Source organism: Eptatretus burgeri, chromosome 7, assembly GCF_056783735.1.
Source record: "Eptatretus burgeri isolate ZD-2024b chromosome 7, Ebu_testis_v1, whole genome shotgun sequence".
Lineage (NCBI taxonomy): Eukaryota > Metazoa > Chordata > Myxini > Myxiniformes > Myxinidae > Eptatretus > Eptatretus burgeri.
The window spans coordinates 67,212,024-67,232,681 of NC_140967.1; the positions used below are offsets into that span (position 1 = coordinate 67,212,024).

General features: G+C 48.0%; 1 protein-coding gene across 2 annotated transcripts in view; it reads left to right on the forward strand.

The window, feature by feature from the left end:
- Window positions 1–19,913, forward strand: part of HSD17B10 (hydroxysteroid 17-beta dehydrogenase 10) — a 31,942-nt gene extending 12,029 nt beyond the window's left edge. For both annotated transcript variants that reach the window (XM_085888872.1, XM_085888873.1), the window contains exons 3-6: window positions 14,415–14,579; window positions 15,457–15,585; window positions 16,157–16,265; window positions 18,929–19,913. In XM_085888872.1, the coding sequence (XP_085744998.1) occupies window positions 14,415–14,579; window positions 15,457–15,585; window positions 16,157–16,265; window positions 18,929–19,119 (594 nt within the window). In that variant the 3' untranslated portion in view covers window positions 19,120–19,913. The remainder of the gene's footprint in view (window positions 1–14,414; window positions 14,580–15,456; window positions 15,586–16,156; window positions 16,266–18,928) is intronic.
- The last annotated feature ends 745 nt before the right edge of the window (window positions 19,914–20,658 follow it).

Consider the following 20,658-nt stretch of genomic DNA (forward strand, 5'->3'; position numbering starts at 1 on the left):
CCTCGGCCAGGTCGCGCTGCCGGCCTTCCTCGGGCGTGCAGCTCCCGGCACCGTCGCGAGCACCCCCTCGTCTGCCTTCGCCGCTGCCGCTTCTCCGCCTCTGGACTCTCCACCCTGGACTCTTCTTTGGGCTCTCCTCGTTCGACTCTCTTCAGCTTCTCCAGCTACTGCAGGCTTCGGGCTCCAGACTTCCACACGGCTCTGACTGACGAACACGGTCCTTTTATCCCCCAGTAGCTTCGCCTTTGACCCCCTCCCTTTGACCTTTCACCTCGCTCCCCATTGGCCCGAGAAAAAGTGGGCGTGAAGGCTTTTTGATCCACAAATTTGCATATATCGATCGTTCTGGAGGCGGGGCCAAATCGCCCCTCGCTCACCGATTGGACGGCAAAAAGTGGGCGTGTGTCGTTTTTGATCCGTTTTTGAAGCACAAAATCCGTGATTTTGTACACGCTGTTCAACGTGCGCCCTGCACGAGTCCAACACCGGTACCCACAGCGGGGCAAGAACGGTGGCGATGCTACGGTTGCGAGGTGTGACGTGAAGGTCGTGGCGGTTGTGGTGAAGCGGCGTTGTGGTTGGTGGTTGATGTTGTGGTTGTGGTGGTAATCATGGCGGTTGGTCCAAAATAAAGATAGTAAAAGAAAAACGGCTATCCTGAAGAGTCGCAGCTCGCATAAATGACATGTATTCCCACTAGACAACGGGTTTGGGCCTAACTACACATATACTTGCCGAGATACCTCACCTAAGGGACCTGAATGGTGGTTTGCGAATTTGGTAACCACAACAATATATATATATATATATATATATATATATATATATATATATATATATATATATATATATATATATATATATTGTTGTGGATTTTCACCCGTTCGGCGTGCGGGCGACCGCCTCTTGCTAAATTGCGGCCGTGCGCGCCCACCGAACGAGCAGTCCAGTCGCAGCTTTTCGGATCAACGCCGAAACCCAGCTACGGGTGTTGTTAACCACACCATAAACCAGCCAACTCTTCTGTCCGCTACAGGGTCGATCACCGAATTGTCGATGTACCTAATTATTCGCGCAGACAGAAATGCCGGGGATTTACACCTCAACGGAGCCTGCACGAAAACGAGCCGCTTTAAGCAGCTCGTTCCGTTTGCGATTGCCAAGCGGTTTTATATCGCCAAGCCCCGTCGGACCAGATGTACGTTTTATCGGCGATTAATCAGCCAGATATTTATTCCGAACGCAATTATGGCAGGAAAGGACGCAACGAGCAGGTGACATTTCAACAATGGGGACATTTATTTTCACACATATGCAATGAATGAAAGGGGGTAGGGGACAAGACACGAGTAAAAACCTACAGCCGATATCTATGTATTACGTACATGCACTTACAACAATTCTACTTACGGACAAGGCACCACAGACTTTCATGCAAAAACCCCAGGAAAGAAAGATAGAACTGGGCCCGTAAGCCTTTAATGTTCCTCAGAGCTGGGATGACCGAAGGAGCTCCGCGAGGCCGTGCAGGTTACCTTTGTCGCCCTTGAGGCGACTCGATGGTCTTTTTGTCAGAGACCCTCCGTATGTCTCTGTTGTCAAAGCGGCATCTGTTGTAACGGTGGCTTGGTTGGTCCAGGGCCTAGCAGCGCGGCCTGGTCGATCGGGCCTGGCCGACGACGCTTCAGAGGAGCGAACGGGCCTTTCTCTTTATGAGTTGATGCTCTTTAAGAGCCCGCTCACTCCTCAGCGTCGCTCGACCGACTCGGGGCTTGATCGCCCGGACCGTTATGTAGCTGGCTGGCGACTTCTCTCCGGCTGGCGACCTCTCTCCGGCTGGCAACTTCGCTGCTGACTCCACTGACCAACTCTGACCAACTCTGACCAACCACGACCAACAACGCCTCCAACCACGCCCTCGGCGTTGAAACGCGCCTTTTTATAGCCCCAAGGGGAGGAGTCGCTCTGGGCTTCATCGCCCAAAATCAGCGCCCTCCTTTCTTTCACCCTTGAACTTTCACCCCTGGCTGGCTCCACCCCTTTCGTCGTTTTGATCCGTTTTGCAAGTCATGCGAGGCCGTGTTTGAAATCGCTTTGCCGCTGCGAGGATGCCATCGTGTTCGTTTGTGGAGATATTGTTTGTTGGAGATGATGGTGAGGAGAAGTTCGTTTGATTATGGAGATTGGTGTTTGAGGAGATGTTGGTGGTTGTGGAGAAGGTGGTGAGGAGATGATTGTTTAAAATAAAGATAGAAAAGAATAACACTACCTCAAGATTCACAGCCCGGCACATGAATAAATCCCGTTATACACCGGTGGGGAAATCTAACCTGGACACACACTTATCGGCATAACTGATCTTCGGGGAACCTGAATGGTCTTCTGTGAATTTCCACAACCGTAACAATATATACAGCTCTGGAAAAAAAATAAGAGACCACTCCAAAAAAAATTTAAATCAGCATCTCTACATGTATGGCAGCCATTCCATTCCAGTGTCTGTTGAATTCCAACACAGGCACACCTCATTCTACTTAGTGAGGTGCTGATTAGGTGATCACCTGAACCGAATCTTATTTAACAAAGAAAAGTATAAAACCACTGCTGTGGTCATCACTATCCTCTTGCAATAGGACCAGCTGGATGGCAAAAACAGTGCTAGTCATACCTCAAAAGTAATTAGAATAAAAAAAATAACTATTGACCATGCTAAAAGAGTTGAAAAGAAAAGTTTTGAGTGAGGAAAAGAAGGGTTCAATTCTGGCTTTACTGGCAGAGGGATCCAGTGAGCGTCACGTTGCTTCCATCCTTAAAATTTCAGACGGCAGTTCATAAGAACAAGGTCAAGCAGCAGACATTGGGGACAACAAAGCTACAGACTGGCAGAGGGCGAAAACGACTTTCCACTGACCGGGATGACCGCCAACTCATTCGAATGTCACTCAACAACCGTAGGATGACATCAAGTTACCTACAAAAAGAATGGCAAACGGCAGCTGGGGTGAAGTGCACGGCGAGGACTGTTCGAAACAGGCTCCTAGGGGCAGGGCTAAAGTCGTGCAAAGCAAGAAAAAAGCCCTTCATCAATGAGAAGCAAAGAAGAGCCAGGCTGAGGTTTGCAAAAGACCATAAGGATTGGACTGTAGAGGACTGGAGTAAGGTCATCTTCTCTGATGAGTCCAATTTTCAGCTTTGCCCAACACCTGGTCATCTAATGGTTAGACGGAGACCTGCAGAGGCCTACAAGCCACAGTGTCTCGCATCCACTGTGAAATTTGGTGGAGGATCGGTGATGATCTGGGGGTGCTTCAGCAAGGCTGGAATCGGGCAGATTTGTCTTTGTGAAGGACTCATGAATCAAGCCACGTACAAGGATGTCCTGGAAGAACACTTGCTTCCTTCTGCTTTGACAATGTCCCGCAACTCTGAGGATTGTTTTTTCCAGCAGGACAATGCTCCATGCCACACAGCCAGGTCAATCAAGGTGTGGATGGAGGACCATCAGATCAAGACCCTGTCATGGCCAGCCCAATCTCCAGACCTGAACCCCATTGAAAACCTCTGGAATGTGATCAAGAGGAAGAGGGATGGTCACAAGCCATCAAACAAAGCCGAGCTGCTTGAATTTTTGCGCCAGGAGTGGCATAAAGTCACCCAACAGCAATGTGAAAGACTGGTGGAGAGCATGCCAAGATGCATGAAAGCTGTGATTGAAAATCAGGGTTATTCCACAAAATATTGATTTCTGAACTCTTCCCAAGTTAAAACATTAGGATTGTGTTGTTTAAAAATGAATATGAACTTGTTTTGTTTGTATTATTTGAGGTCTGAAAACACTGATTCTTTGTTGTCATTTTCTGCAAATAAATGCTCTAAATGACAACATTTTTATTTGGAATTTGGGAGAAATGTTGTCAGTAGTTTCTGGAATAAAACATAAATGTTCATTTTACTCAGACACATACCTATAAATAGTAAAACCAGAAAAACTGATAAGTTTGCAGTGGTCTCTGAATTTTTTCCAGATATATATATATATATATATATATATATATATATATATATATATATATATATATATATATATATATATATATATATATATATATATATATATATATATATATATATATATATATATATATATATATTGTTGTGGTTGACGAAATTCACAAACCACCATTCAGGTCCCTTAGGTGAGATATCTCTGTAAGTATATGTGTAGTTAGGCCCAAACCCGTTGTTTAGAGGGAATAAATGTCATCCATGCGGGCTGCGACCCCTCTAGATAGCCGTTTTTCTTTTACTATCTTTATTTTGGACCAGCCGCCATTACTACCACCACCAACCACGTCTCAACAGCCATCACACAACAACCACCAACCACAACGCCGCTTCACAACAACAACCACCAACCACAACGCCGCTTCACAACAACAACCACCAACCACAACGCCGCTTCACAACAACAACCACCAACCACAACGCCGCTTCACAACAACAACCACCAACCACAACGCCGCTTCACAACAACAACCACGACCTTTACCGTCACAACTCGCCACCATCGCATCACCACCATTCTTGCGCCACTTGTGGGCGCCGATGCTGGACTCGTGCGGGGCGCGCACCGAGCAGCGTGTTCAGAGACATCACAGACTTTCCGAAGAAAAACGGATCAAAAACGACTCACGCCCACTTCTGTTCCGTCCTATCGGCGAGCTGGGGCGATTTGGCCCCGCCTCCAGGGCGTTGGAGTGAGGACGCTATATGCAAATTCATGGATCAAAAAGCATTCACGCCCACTTTTCCTCGGTCCAATGGGGAGCCAGTTAGAGAGGTGAAGGGTCGGAGGCAGAGGGTCAAAGGTGAAGGAGCGAAGCCACGGGGCTTATATAAACGGCTGCGTTCGTCAGTCAAGGCAGGTGTGGGTTCGGAGGGGAAAAGTTGAGAGTGGTGCGTTGGAACGAGTTGTCGGTGGAGCTGGGAGGAAGAGTTCGCGGTTCGGAGGGGAGAAGTCACGAGTGAAGAGTTGGGACGAGCCAAGAGAGGAGATGGAGAGGGCGATTAGACGGAGCTGTGGAGAGGTGGCGGCGGCGAAGGCGGACGAGGGGGTGCTCGCGTCGGTGCCGGGAGCTGCAGAGGGAGAGGCCGGCGGCGCGACCGAGGTCGAGGTGGAGACGCTCGTCGCAGGACCCGAGACAGGGTGATATCCTCCTCCCCCCCGAGCATCAACAACCCCCTCCTGTTTCCCCCCGCGCTGAGATAATGCGACAAGGGGGCCCCTTTCCCACCCCCTACCAGACACTGTCCGCGAGGCCCGCGGAGTTGGGGCGCCACCGCCGCTCTGCGTCTCATCATCAGACGGGTAGGCCCGACACGGTCTCGGCCCCAGGCCCGCATACCCCCCTCATCCTGGAGGGTGGTTCTTTTTCTTTTGTTTTGGGTACATGTGTTGTCGGCGCCGTCTGTGAAGTAAAATTGTATAAGTGTTGCCGTGTGCTCGGTCGTCGGATAGCTCTGCATTGTCTTCTTCTCCTTTTACATGTGCTTTTGGTGTAATTGTATATGTGTGCTTCCCGTTCATCGCGAAATAAATGTGAGTTATGTTGAACTGTTTTCCCGCTTCGCTTCGTCTTTTCTTTCATTGAATCTCCATCTTGCTTCACGTAAAGGGTTGGTCGTGGGCTAAAACGCCCGATAATTAATCGAACCATCGAGGCCGACGAATAACACCGCTCGGTTATCCCGATAGTACGGAACGGGTCGCTTAAAGTGGCCCGTGTCCGAAGTCGACCTGCGGCGAGGTGCGATCGCCCGGTCTACCCTCCGTGTGGGTACTTAGGTAGGTCGAATTTGGCGAGCAACCCTATCCCACGCGGGGGCCGATTGGCACGATCGTGGTGAGACCGAAAGGTCCACCCGTGACTGGTTCCCGGCGTTAGTCCGAGAGGGTCACGACTGGATTGTCCGTCCGGTGGGCGACGTGCCGCGATTCGAGTTACGTGGCCATCCGCACGCCGGCGGGCGCGAATCCGCAACACTGGTGTCAGGAGTGGGATATAAACTCATCGCCCTCCTCGCGGCACTGGTATCGGAGAACGGGAAAACGGGCTCTCCTGTCTCCGGCTAAATTCACGGGAATCGGTCCAGGGGTGAGAGGAGCGACCCCCGATTCCCTCCAAATTACGAGCGAGCTAAATTAACCCTTTAAGAGAAGCAAGATGGCGTCTCAAGGCGAGCGGGAGCGGGGGTATTAGAAATGGATGTAGAATGTGTAGAATCCATGGCTCAGGATGAAATCCCCGTGCAGGAAATGTTGGTTGTACAGGAAAACGAACTCGCCCAACTGAACCCAGAGCCCGAAATGGGTGCGGCGGCGGCCGCGGTGTATGACACCTCCCCTCCCCCTCTCCACCAAAACCCTTCCCCAACCCCTGCCGAAACGGCTCACCCAAGCGCACCCGACATGGCCCAGCTATTAACCATGCTGGCACAAAAGATGGATGCGAATGCACAAAAGATGGATACAAACGCAAATGAAATGAAAAACGAAATGAAAGGCATGATCGAAAAGATGGATGCAAACACAACTGAATTTATAAACGAAATAAAAAGCATGAACGAAAAGATCGATGCGAATACACAGCAAATGAAGGAAGAAACGAAAAAGCTGCGGGGTGAGACGCAGAACATGGGCCGATGCCTGCAGGCGGGCATGAAGGCCGTGACCAGGGAGATAAAAATGGCGACTCCACGTGTGGGAGCGAACGAGCTGGAAGGGGGTGCAACGGCTGTCGGGCCCGCGGTGGAGGCGGGTGAAAAAATAATTCGGGGGACGTGTTGAGCGAGGGTCGTGACGATGACCGAAAGGGAAAAATTAAATTGGGAGACCAAAACGTGTGAGGCGAGACACGAGGTCACGACAACGGAAATAATAGTGGAGACAAGGGAGGTAAAGGGTGAAGAGTTGGCAGAGACATGGGAGATAGGAACGATAGAGGGAAGACTGCACGATGAAGACGGGGTAAGTGACGCACACACACACACGGAGGTAGTGGAGGACAATGGGGGTGAGCTCGCGGAGCGTGTCGGGACCCAGTGCGAGCAGCGGGATAGCCTCCTCCAGGAACGAGGGGAGGGAGTCTGCCCCCTTGAGACGGATCACGACCAGGTGAGTTCGGTCGTGCTTTGCGAGGTCGAGGGGAGGAGTGCTGTGGACAGGTGCACGGAGAGCTTGGGGGGTATAGAGGCCCCGGAGACCCTTGTGGGGACACAAATCCCCAGTGTAGTTGTCCCTGTGTGTGTGGTGCAAGGTGTGAGTGCGTCCCCGTGTGTGGAAGCGACCCCGTGTGTGAGTGGTGTGGTGGCGATGGTGCCAGAGTACGTGCTTCCCAGCACGCCGTGTGTGGATGAGGCACCGTGTGTGGAAGAGGCCGTGTGTGTGGATGAAACGGCCAGTGTGGATGAGGCACCGCGGGTGAGTGCCCCCGCGTGTGTGAGTGAGGGACGGTGTGTGGATGAAACACCGCGGTTGAGTGCCCCCGCGTGTGTGAGTGAGGCACGGTGTATGAGTGAGGCACGAGTGAGTTGAAGGCCGCGAGTGAATGGAGCACCACGTGTGAGTGGTATGGTTTATGCAAGGGAGACCGTGTGTGTGAGAGAGCGGTATGAGACGGAGATGTCGGTTGGCATGCGGGAGCACGCAGCCGCGTCTCCCGGTGTGAATGGAATGGAATGGAGTGTGAGCGTCGTAACACGCAGGTGTGCGTGTGTCGAATGGCGACGACGGCGACATGTGAGGAAAGGAAGCAGGGTAGCGGCTGTCGCTGTTTCGGGGACCGTGCCGGGTTCACCCAGCAGTGAGCACGAGGTCCGTGCTGTGCAACGCACGAGGCCCCCACGTGCTCGCTTGCGAGAGTGAAGTCCCGGTCCGGAAACGCACGCGGTGGATTTGCCGATCCCGCGGACGGACAAAGTTTAGGCAGGATAATGGATTTGGACCGGACGGGTTCTCCACGCGATCGTGTGTGTTAAGCTCCAACTGGCAAAGCACATGTGTTCGCGTGGGGAACCCCTCGAGACGTGGGGCTTGTGTTTTTTTTTTTATGCGCACGGTGACGTCATGGCTGCACGTGGGGTTGAAATCCGGCAGGAGGGGTATCCCTGCCGGATGGTACCGTCCAAGGAGGGACGAGGAACACGTGCAGCTGCATGACGTCACGGGCAGGTGCAAAGTGCGTGAGTTGCCGCGCTGGTGCTGCGCATGGAAAAAAAAAATAAAAAACAGCAAGCCTCACTTTCGGGTGCACAGGATTCCTGGGCAAGGGGTGGAAGACCCCCTTGACCTGGGCACAGGATGAAACTATTTAGGGGGAAGGGTTAGCTTAGCTAGACCGACTCCATGGGGCAGGGGTAAGTCCTCATGGGGTCCGTGGAATGGATTAGTTAGAGGGATTGTAGCGAGATTTAGGTGGGGAAAGTTATTTTAGAGATTTGAAGACAGTGACGGACAGTGAATGTGTAGAGGGGACGTAGCTTAGCTACGTAGTGTTAAAAGGAACGTGCTGTAGTTTAAGGGACGACGTGGGAGCACGAGTTAGTTAGGGGAAGTGGTTAGGAGGATGGCAGAGTTCAGCGGTGTGTGTGTTGAAGAGTTGTGAGGTGAGTACATGATGAGTGAGTGAGGCCAGCGGGTCTGTGTGAGTGGAGTGAATGGGGACTGCATGGTGCGATAAGTGATTGGGGGGAGGAGTGACTCCCGCCCAAGGGACCCCCGGGGTCAGTGTAGAGTCAGTTAGGGGGTTAGTCAAATTTACAAAATGGAGGTCGTTTTGTTGTTGGTGGGAGTGTAGGCTCGAAACCCGTTTGGAGGGGTGCAGGAGCCCTGTTGACGGGCTTGGGAGCGTGGCTGCGAAAGGTCAGTATCGCTGAGTGGGTACCCCGGGCACCAGGCTAGTCGGCCGTGGTAGGCCAAGGGCCCATGGGGGGGCCGGGATAGCGTAGTGGGCACGGGTGCGCCTGCTTGGTGCGGGGGCCCGGGGCGTCATTAGCCGCGTGGGCAGTGTTGTGGGCACGGGTGACCCTCGGAAAGGGGCCTGGGAAGCCAGCCTGCCACGTGTGCGTTTCAGGGGAGGTGCCATGGGGGGCACTCCCCGGTGTTAGGGAGCTGGTAGGCTCGGAGGCAGTGTAGTGCCCGGGGGTGCCATAGCGGGAGATTCGGCAGAGGGTCGTGCCTGCCAAAGGGAGCCACGTGTCCCAGCCATGAGACCGTGTGAGGGCACGGAGAGAAAATTGGGGGGCGAGGCCCGAAATTGTGAGGACACCAACACAGGCGACGGGAATCTGGGTTGTTAGAACCAATAGTTTAAGCGAGAGGCGCTTGTTGAAAGCCCCGGGGTAGTTTAACAGTTAAATGGATAGGGTAGATTAGGAAGTGTACCCCTCCGCACCATCCATCCCCTCGCTCTCGTTGTGGGCCGCTGGACCCACTTTGGGTTAGATCGCTGAACTCTGGGGAGGCCATTCTGAGGCTTCATTGGGCCTCGACACAGGACGTTAGCTCTCCCTTATTCCCCTCCGGGAAGGGAACGTAGGGGTTGGGAGTAGGCTAGGTGACAGGATAGGTTAGCCGAACAAGGACAGTACAGGGGGTTAGGGGACGATTTATAGTGGGGAAGTAAAAAAAAAAAAAAAAAAAAAGTTGGGGCTAAATTGGGGTTTGACAAATTAAGGGAGTGGGTACAGACAGTGACAGGCAAAGGCGATAGGTTGGGAGGGAGACCGTAGGGTAGGTCCGAGCCCACCTTCCGGGTGGCCAGCACCACCGCACTCCCTCCACCAACCTCCACTGAACGGCAAAGGCTGGCCACTTCATCTGCCGGCTGGCTGTTTTTCTTCAAGGCCTGTGCCGGCCCACTTCATCGGCAGCTGTTGTGTTGCTGCAAGGCCTGTGCCGGCCGGATCGTCTGCAGCTGTTTTCTGCAAGGCCTGTGCCGGCCAGTTCATCTGCCGGCTGGGTTTGCCTGCAGCGGCCTTCTTCTGCGGGCTGTGTTTGCCTGCTGCCTTTGCCATGCCATGCCCACTGTCCACGTTCACCAGCCCCGTTCAATTTTGCTTTGCCCCCCCCCCCCCCGTTCATTGCCATGTGCGCCAGGATCGTAAAAGCAACAGTTTGCAAGCTGCAAGAACTGCCCTGTTGGCAGCTACAACACGGGCCTGCAGTGGCGGCCCGTTCACCGTGTTTGTGTTCATCCATCCATTCGTTGTGTTCATTGCGTGTGCCACTTGAGCTGGCACGGAGACTACGTTTGTGCAGCCCATGCACCGTTGTGGTTCACTGCGTTCAGTTCAAAAGGGAAGGCCTTGGACTGCGTGTGAGCAGCCGGCCACGTTCCCTGTCACCTGCATTGTTTTGAGCCAGAGACTGCATGCGAGCAGCCTGGCTCCCTGCTAACTGCTTTCTTTTTGCAGAGTTCATTGATCCTGGGCCATGGTTTAGTGTAAAATTTGTAAGTAAGGTTAAGATGTACTGTAAATATGAGTGCGCCCCCGGCATGTCTGTCCTAGCGCCGGCAATTTTATTTAAGTCGTCTGTGTGAGCGAGTTTGTTTAGGTAGTTACTCAGCCCTCAGGTTATTTATTTTGGGGACACGAATACCATGAATGTCGTACTCAGGGATCCGTAGGTAAAATGTACTAGGGGAAAACTACACATGATGGCACACGAAAATTTGACGACTCGGGACGAGTCTGTAAAAAGGGGAGGGGGTAGTGTTGTGGTTGACGAAATTCACAAACCACCATTCAGGTCCCTTAGGTGAGATATCTCTGTAAGTATATGTGTAGTTAGGCCCAAACCCGTTGTTTAGAGGGAATAAATGTCATTCATGCGGGCTGCGACCCCTCTAGATAGCCGTTTTTCTTTTACTATCTTTATTTTGGACCAGCCGCCATTACTACCACCACCAACCACGTCTCAACAGCAATCACACAACAACCACCAACCACAACGCCGCTTCACAACAACAACCACCAACCACAATGCCGCTTCACAACAACAACCACCAACCACAACGCCGCTTCACAACAACAACCACCAACCACAACGCCGCTTCACAACAACAACCACCAACCACAACGCCGCTTCACAACAACAGCCACGACCTTTACCGTCACAACTCGCCACCATCGCATCACCACCATTCTTGCGCCACTTGTGGGCGCTGACGCTGGACTCGTGCGGGGCGCGCACCGAGCAGCGTGTTCAGAGACATCACAGACTTTCCGAAGAAAAACGGATCAAAAACGACTCACGCCCACTTCTGTTCCGTCCTATCGGCGAGCTGGGGCGATTTGGCCCCGCCTCCAGGGCGTTGGAGTGAGGACGCTATATGCAAATTCATGGATCAAAAAGCATTCACGCCCACTTTTCCTTGGTCCAATGGGGAGCCAGTTAGAGAGGTGAAGGGTCGGAGGAAGAGGGTCAAAGGTGAAGGAGCGAAGCCACGGGGCTTATATAAACGGCTGCGTTCGTCAGTCAAGGCAGTTGTGGGTTCGGAGGGGAAAAGTTGAGAGTGGTGTGTTGGAACGAGTTGTCGGTGGAGCTGGGAGGAAGAGTTCGCGGTTCGGAGGGGAGAAGTCACGAGTGAAGAGTTGGGACGAGCCAAGAGAGGAGACGGAGAGGGCGATTAGACGGAGCTGTGGAGAGGTGGCGGCGGCGAAGGCGGACGAGGGGGTGCTCGCGTCGGTGCCGGGAGCTGCAGAGGGAGAGGCCGGCGGCGCGACCGAGGTCGAGGTGGAGACGCTCGTCGCAGGACCCGAGACAGGGTGATATCCTCCTCCCCCCCCGAGCATCAACAACCCCCTCCTGTTTCCCCCCGCGCTGAGATAGTGCGACAAGGGGGCCCCTTTCCCACCCCCTACCAGACACTGTCCGCGAGGCCCGCGGAGTTGGGGCGCCACCGCCGCTCTGTGTCTCATCATCAGACGGGTAAGCCCGACACGGTCTCGGCCCCAGGCCCGCCTACCCCCCTCATCCTGGAGGGTGGTTCTTTTCTTTTGCTTTGGGAATATGTGTTGTCGGCGCCGTCTGTGAAGTAAAATTGTATAAGTGTTGCCATGTGCTCGGTAGTCGGATAGCTCTGCATTGTCTTCTTCTCCTTTTACATGTGCTTTTGGTGTAATTGTATATGTGTGCTTCCTGTTCATCGCGAAATAAATGTGAGTTATGTTGAACTGTTTTCCCGCTTCGCTTCGTCTTTTCTTTCATTGAATCTCCATCTTGCTTCACGTAAAGGGTTGGTCGTGGGCTAAAACGCCCGATAATTAATCGAACCGTCGAGGCCGACGAATAACACCGCTCGGTTATCCCGATAGTACGGAACGGGTCGCTTAAAGTGGCCCGTGTCCGAAGTCGACCTGCGGCGAGGTGCGATCGCCCGGTCTACCCTCCGTGTGGGTACTTAGGTTGGTCGAATTTGGCGAGCAACCCTATCCCACGCGGGGGCCGATTGGCACGATCGTGGTGAGACCGAAAGGTCCACCCGTGACTGGTTCCCGGCGTTAGTCCGAGAGGGTCACGACTGGATTGTCCGTCCGGTGGGCGACGTGCCGCGATTCGAGTTACGTGGCCGTCCGCACGCCGGCGGGCGCGAATCCGCAACAATATATATATTTATATTTATTTTATGTAAGTTCCAAAAATACGTAATGGACCATTACATATTCATATATGACGTACAAATCATTGACACACAGCAATTTTTCAAAGTATTCCCACACAGGGCTTTTTTCCCCTGATGAGAATGGTTATTTTACTTCCATCTTCAATATGTATTACAAATTATTTTGTTTTAAAGCGAGATCAGTGTTTGTAATTGGCATGGGCCAGAACCGCGATTGCAGATCGCCATGTCGGTAATTGGCACAGGCTTTCTAAATAAAGGACACCAGATTCATCTAAATAACCAATTGGCAATTGCTTTAAAATCAGCCACGAGGGCAAAGAAAAACGCGATTCCTTGTACGGTGCAAGGATGCTGAGCGTTGAAAGTTAAACTTACTGTACCTACCTACTCCCTGGTACGTCTTGATGTCATACTTTCCACTGTTCCAGGTGTCGCCTCGTGCATCAAAGCTTTTCAAATTGTGTACGGTATTTAAAGATTGTAAACACCTTTTTTACATTTGTTGGTGTTATTCCGATTTATTATGTGTATATATATATATATATATATATATATATATATATATATATATATATATATATATATATATATATATATATACATATTTATTGATTGATTTATTTCCATGCTGACTTTTTTGGTGTACCGGTATATTCAGAATTCCAATACTGGTATATCAATATATTGCCAGACATTACGTCGGACACACACAGACAAGGCTTATGATCGGTGAACTCTGAGAACTTGATGAAAAGTGTATTGAAAAAAATATTTCATTTTAGAGATAGCAATTGTGACAATTTTTTGTGTACATCGTATATATTTTTTTGTATACAAAGTCTTGGCTTGGATGAAGATCCATCATGCAAAGGCCAAAGATCGACTTTTGGTGTAACTTCAACTTGTTTCTTTCAACTGGACTCCATCAAAAGTTCCATCCATCCATTCCATCTCTGTGTATGTGTGTACGTCTGATATAATTATAGACTCCAAAACAGCTGGGCCAATCTCTCCAAAATTTTGCATACCTGCTGGGGGTATCCAGGGTCCGGTCTTGGGTACCCGTGAGGATGGAGAGATGACTTACGATTTTCACCTATAAATGCGGCACAGTGTATGTGGTTTACTGACCCCTGCTGGAGAAAGGGGTCCAGATTTTTTTTTAAAAAATTTGTAATGGAAATTGCCCCAAACAAGGCATAAAGACACTCTTGGTAAAGGGATTGCATTCAATGGTGTGTGTTTGGGGTTTTATCGACACTCGTGTTTCAGAAGGTGGAACGGAGCCCTCCCACATCTTGAATTGTGTGTGCGTGTGCATATGCGTGCGCACAGCTGGGCCAGTCTGAGAAGACTACATGCAATTTTTGCCTGTGCGTGTGGAATAGTGGAAGTGGTTTAACTACTTATCCCTGCCTGTATTGACATCATATTCCACTCCCAGAGGGAGTGGCAGCGATTACTAGTTTATCAAAATTTACCAATGTGCCAAAAATGTTTATTTTTAATGTTGCTTTTGATTGTATTATATCTTGGAAGTGATGGTTTGATGTACTGTGAACCTAGCATGTGTGATTGATGACTTGGAAGCTTACACAAGTCATTCTCCACAACTTGTCTCTGATCGTGAGTGAAAGTGGGCCGATTTGACTTTACATCATCGAGGAGTGGTCAAATGAAGTGCAATGCAAAGATGATTTATAATGGTCTTGCTGTTGCCCTCAGGTAACCTCAGAAGCGGAGGTGCAGAGGTCGGTTTCACTTGCGCAGGAGAAGTTTGGCCGCCTAGATGTAGTGGTAAACTGTGCTGGGATCGCAGTTGCCGTAAAAACTTACAATTTCTCAAAGAAGGCACCTCACAGCTTGGAATTCTTTCAGCGCATTTTACAGGTTGGAATACATACAAAGATGCTCTGTTGATCCTTCTTCTTTTTCTATGACCAAATCAAAGTATAGTATTTGTTTTTTTCCTTTTTCCTTTTTTTATTTTTATTTTCCTTCTATTGATAGGAAAGGTGACAGCTCTGAGCCATTTCTGACTTTGTTTTCTTTCTCATTGATGCTTTTCTCCTCTTGTTGGAACACACTTTTTCAGTAACTGCATTGGTAAATATATTCTTATATGCACGTGTTTTCTCATTTGTGCGCTTTTGATTGCAAAATATCATTCATTGTGTCATTAATACCTTTGTAAGAGGCCCTCTACATGCTGCAAATGTAACTTGGATGAGAATATGGTGGTTAAGAATGTGTGGAGGGATGAACTAAGGAGCAGGGAAGCATGAACAATGACCATCTTTTGCCTCATGAGGTGATTAAGATGATTGCTCAGAGTTAGCAATTGCATAACCTACCTTTCATCTGTCCAATCTGGATTCACTGACAGCAGGATCAGGCTAAAAACTGTCTTTTTGTATCAGGAGTATACACTTGCTGTACTCGTAGATTTTAATTTGTCCACAGTACTTCTCAAAAGGTGTAGGCAATGCTTTGCCAGTACCTTGGCCAAATTTGGGTCCCAACCATTGTCAGTAAATAAGGTGTTCATGGTTTGCTGAAAGCTGCAGACAGGCTGCACCGTCTGAATGGTCTATATGACACACCAACCATCATATCTACCAGGTCAAGAGAAAAGCAAGACAAGACAACAAGAATACTGTATGCAGATCTCGAAAGGCATGTTAATGTTGTTGGATCAAGTTGTTGGATTTGATCCTTCTTCTTTTTCTTTGCTGATGACATTGCTTTTGTGCTCTTGCGTGTGCAGGTAAATACAGTGGGGACATTTAATGTGATTCGTCTCGCAGCAGGTGAGATGGCAAAGAATGAGGCCGATACAGATGGGCATCGGGGTGTCATTGTGAACACTGCAAGTGTGGCAGCTTTCGATGGACAGGTGAATTTCACATGCTTGACTTCATTGGCCAGGCCTCTTATTTATATGTGTTTATGTGTTTGAAATGTGTGTGTATTCCTCTGGTTGGAGGAATGCTGCAAAGCGTAGGGGCTTGACTAGCATGTTCAACCGGCCTTCGACATTGTACGACATGTAGTTGTCTAATTTAACCATAAGTTGACATGCTACCTTGAAAAAGTGCCTTATGTTCAAGTTGGAGACCATTGACTGCAATCTTAAGTCCGTTGTACGCAACACAGCTTTGCGCATTGATGAAACGATGATATAAAATTTGTATTTAAAATAAAATGCTAAATTGTAAACAGTTTGTTTTTAATTAGATCTGAATTTCTTAATTTGCAAAATGTCGAAACGATACTAAAAATTGAGAACCACTGTCCTCAGGGATTGTTCATCAATTTCCTCTGAGCCACACCTGTCCCTGAAATGTTCAGTTTGTCAGTGAGTTAGTGAGTGAGTCCACACTTGTTGTCAGATCGACTGTAATCCATATATACTTCGGTGAGGTTCTGCATTGTTAAATGCACTGGCTTATTTTCTCATGTGACAGGTTGGTCAGGCAGCTTATTCCGCTTCGAAAGGAGCTATTGTGGGGATGACTCTACCAATAGCTCGTGACCTTTCTCCACAAGGTATACGAGTTGTCACCATAGCTCCAGGTATGTCCTGCATTGATTGGACGCAAAGCCCGACCTTGTTATTCTGCACACTCCCTCTATCTTTGGAAGAAATATTTAAGTTAACGGGGGATTTCCTTTTATTGGTAATTGTACATAGTAATTACTGTGGGGGAGGAGAGAGGTATACAGTGCCTTCAGAAAGCATTCACACCCCTTGACTTTTGTCACATTTTGTTCTGTTGCAGCCTGAATTTAAAATGCATTTGTCACCAATCTACACAAAATACCCCATAACGACAAAGTGAAAACATGTTTTTAGAAATTTTTTACAAATTTATTGAAAATGAAAAACAGAAATATCTAATTTATACAAGTAATCGGCCCCCCTGAGTCAATACTTTGTAGAAGCACCTTTGGCAGCAATTACATCTTCAAGTTTTCTTGGGTATGTCTATCAGCTTTGTACATCTGGATTTGGGGATTTTCTCTCATGCTTCCTTTGCAGATTTGCTCAAGCTCTGTCAAGTTGGATGGGGAATGTCAATGAACAGCAATCTTCAAGTCTTTATCACAGATTCTCAATGGGATTCAAGTCTGGGCTTTGGCTGAGCCATTCAAGGTTTTTCACATTCTTGTTCTGAAGCCCTTCCAGCGTCACTTTGGCTGTATGCTTGGGGTCATTGTCCTGTTGGAACATAAATCTTCGCCGCAGTCTAAGGTCTTTTGCACTCTGAAGCAGGTTCTCCTCAGGATTTGCCTGGATTTGGCTCCATTCATTGTACTGTCTAGCCATACAAGTCTCCCAGTCCCTGCCACTGAAAAACACCCCCTGAGCATAATGCTGCCACCACCATGCTTCACAGTAGGGATGGTGTTAGATGGGTGATGAGCTGTGCTTGATTTCCACCAGACGTATCGCTTTGTATTCTGGCAAAAGAGTTCAATTTTCATCTCATCAGACCATAGACTCTTTTGCCTCATGCTCGGAGTCTTTCACGTGCCTTTTTGCAAACTCCATGCATGCTGTCATGTGCCTTTTTCTCAGGATTGGCTTCTGTCTGGCCACTCTCCCATAAAGCCTAGATTTGTGAAGTGCTGCAGAGACTGTTGTTCTTCCAGCCTGTTCTCCTATCTCAACCATTGAACTCTGTAGTTCTGTCAGAGTGGTCATTTGGTTTTTGGTCACCTCCCTGACCAAGGACTTTCTTGCCCGGTTGCTCAGTTTGGTCGGACGGCCAGCTCTAGGAAGAGTCTGAGTAGTTCCATGTTCTTTCAATTTCCTAATGATGGAGCTCAATGTGCTTTTGTGAACTTTCAACACTCTAGAAATTGTTTTATAACCTTCCCCCAATCTATGACTCCTCACATTTCTATCTCAGAGTTCTACGGACAGTTCCTTGGACTTCATGGTGGAGTTTCTGCTCTTACATGCATTGTCAACTGTGGGACCTTCTCTGGAAAAGTGTGTTTCTTTATAAATCATGTTCAATTAATTGAATTTACCACAGGTGGACTCCAATCAAGTTGCGGACACATCTCAAGGATGACCATAGGAAATTAGATGCACCGAGCTCAATTTGGAGTGACATAGCAAAGGGGTTGAATACTTGTTTCAAAATTTTTAATTTCAAATGAATTTGTAAAAATTTATTTTCAAAAAAATAATAAATATTCCACGATGTCATTATGGGGTATTTTGTGGAGATCGGTAACAAAAATGTTAAATTTAATGCATTTTAAATTCAGGCTGTAACACAACAATGTGAAAAAGTCGAGGCCCGGGGGGGTTGTCAATGCTTTCTGAAGGCAAATGTATCGGAGCGAAAATGTTGTTTTGTCTTGTTTTGTAACAACCCTATTGCAGGAAACGATTTGATGCTATGAGAACAGTACATTATTGAGGGATTATTTATTACATGTGCAAATATGATGGAATTTTTGACCTCCCCACCAACCAACATACACTTTGTAAACACCACTCCTCCCTCCCACCCCTTTCTTAATACACATTGGAATTTAACATCCTGATTTAATATAGATTTGTCGACTATTCCAGCCCTCCAGTGCTTTTTGGCTGCTGTTCACCACCGTATCAGGTCATTCTCCATCCGTACTCGTACCCTCATTAACCCTCCTTCAGCCCAGATCTTTCCAGGTTATTGCCCCACCCTCCACACCTCCCCGCTTTCTCACCCTTCCCTTTGATTAAATAAATATATATATATATATATATATATATATATATATATATATATATTTTCCATTTCTGCTCTTCCCCAGTTTTCCCATCCTCAACTACAATTGAGAGCTTTCACCCTTCTGTGTCCTCCCTAACCCTTGCTCTCATTCTTCCCATTTTCTTTTCTTCCTCCAGGTTTCCTATTTTGTCCCTCCACTCTGCTGTTGGTGTGTTTCCCTACTCCCTCACCATTTCAACTGTTCTTTTGTTCTGTTATGTCCTGGTCTGTTCTGAGTTCTTGTTCCTCCATAACCCTCAACTGTACAACAAAAACTCGTATGCATAGACAGTAAATGTTGGCACAAAGTAGGAATTAAACCGAAAAGTTGACTGGATAGAATTGATCATAAAGTTGAAAAGCAAACCTGCATTTCTAATTATTAACCTTTATTCATCTTGCTCATTAAGGTGGACATTCACATTGCTGTTATTTGTGTTGTACCTTCACCTTTCTTTGCCCAAGGTATCTTTGCCACTCCCATGGTCAATTCCTTGCCAGATAAGGTGCGGACCTTCCTTGCACGCCAGGTGCCTTTCCCTTGCCGCTTGGGAGACCCATCTGAGTTTGCGCACTTGGTTCAGTCCATCGTTGAGAACCCCATGTTAAATGGCGAGGTTATCCGTCTTGATGGGGCTATCCGCATGCAACCGTAATCTCTCGATACTTTTGTACTTTCAGCAGCAATTGGACTATGACGAATACAGAGATAAAGGGCGTGCATGATTGGATGTGTAGAAATGGTGTTCATATTGACAGATAAAGGTTCTAACCCAAAAATCCTCTACAGTATTGCATATGTTGCAATTTTTTTTATTATTTTTATTTTATTGGTATAAAATCTGCTCATGGAAGAGTGAGTTGTTGGAAGGCAAAAAAGCAACATACTGACAGTGTGGCCACAGGTGTATGCAACAAACGGGAGGGAGTTTGGAGAGAGAGGGGGAGGGGACACCATAACCTGCAAGTAAAAGGGCTCGGTTCGGTCGGGTTACTGGTGTTGGAAAAGGTCACCAGTAAGGATGAGGGATCAGGTGAGATGGTAGTGTACTGCCAGCTTCGCGCCATCAACCTCTCTCGAGTAGTGTTCTTTCGCTACTGTTGTACTTTCCGAATGATGATTTGATGAATGCGCTGCTGCAGACATTTTACGTGATGTGTTCTTTGGTATTTTTCATTCAAAACGTGAATATTGTAGCACGTAGTGGGTGTCTTCATTTGATCTAGAAATAATTTGAATAGAAAATGATTGGCATTTGTGGAAAGATTTTGTTTTTATTGGAGACCACTATGAATCATGTGCTTTATTATTGAAAAGTAAAACTTTAATGGATACATTTTGTTCGAAACGATTATAATCGGGGTGTATAATGTTGACGGGAAAAATTTACAAGAAACAACACATCTTTGAAACATGGTTGAATTGTCTGTAATAAAGGATGCAAATTAACTGGAGTAATGAATGTCATCGTATAAAGTACGTAATTTTTTTATTTTTGGGACAAAAGTAGATTCATGAATGTTTTATTTTATTACACCGACACCGGAGGCATTATGTTTTCGGGTTGTCCATCGGTACGTGATCAATTTTTGTTCCCGCAAAAACTTGTGAGCCACTTAAGGGATTTTTAAAAAAAAAAAACTTGGTATAAAGGTGTATTATGATGCAAAGATGAACTGATTAGATTTTGGGGTCGAAGGTCATGTGACCTCCAGCTGAAAGTAGCTGGTTTTCGTTGCCAGGATGACTTGTGAACCGTTGAAGGGATTTTGACCAAAATTGGCATAACTATGGACTGTAATTCAAAGAGGAAGTGATTATAAATATTGAGTCAAAAGGTCAAGTGCCCTTGAATTGAAAATCTGTGTTGCTGCAGTAACTTTTGAACCACTCAAAATTAACCATACTTGACACACTTTTGGACTGTGATACAAAGATGAACTGATTAAATATTAGATTGAACAAGTCAAAGGTAATGTGCCCTTTGAAAATCATTTTGCAGACCACTTGTTTGTTTTTTAACCTTTGCTTTGTTTCACCTGGAACCCAAGGTAGACGGAGGTTATGTTCTCACCCCTGGGGTTGTCTGTGAGCAGGATAGCTCAAGTTATGGATGGATTCGGATGAAACTTGGTGGACAGGTTCAAACTTGGTGGTGTGTGACGAGGACAAGTTGATTTGATTTTGGTGAAGA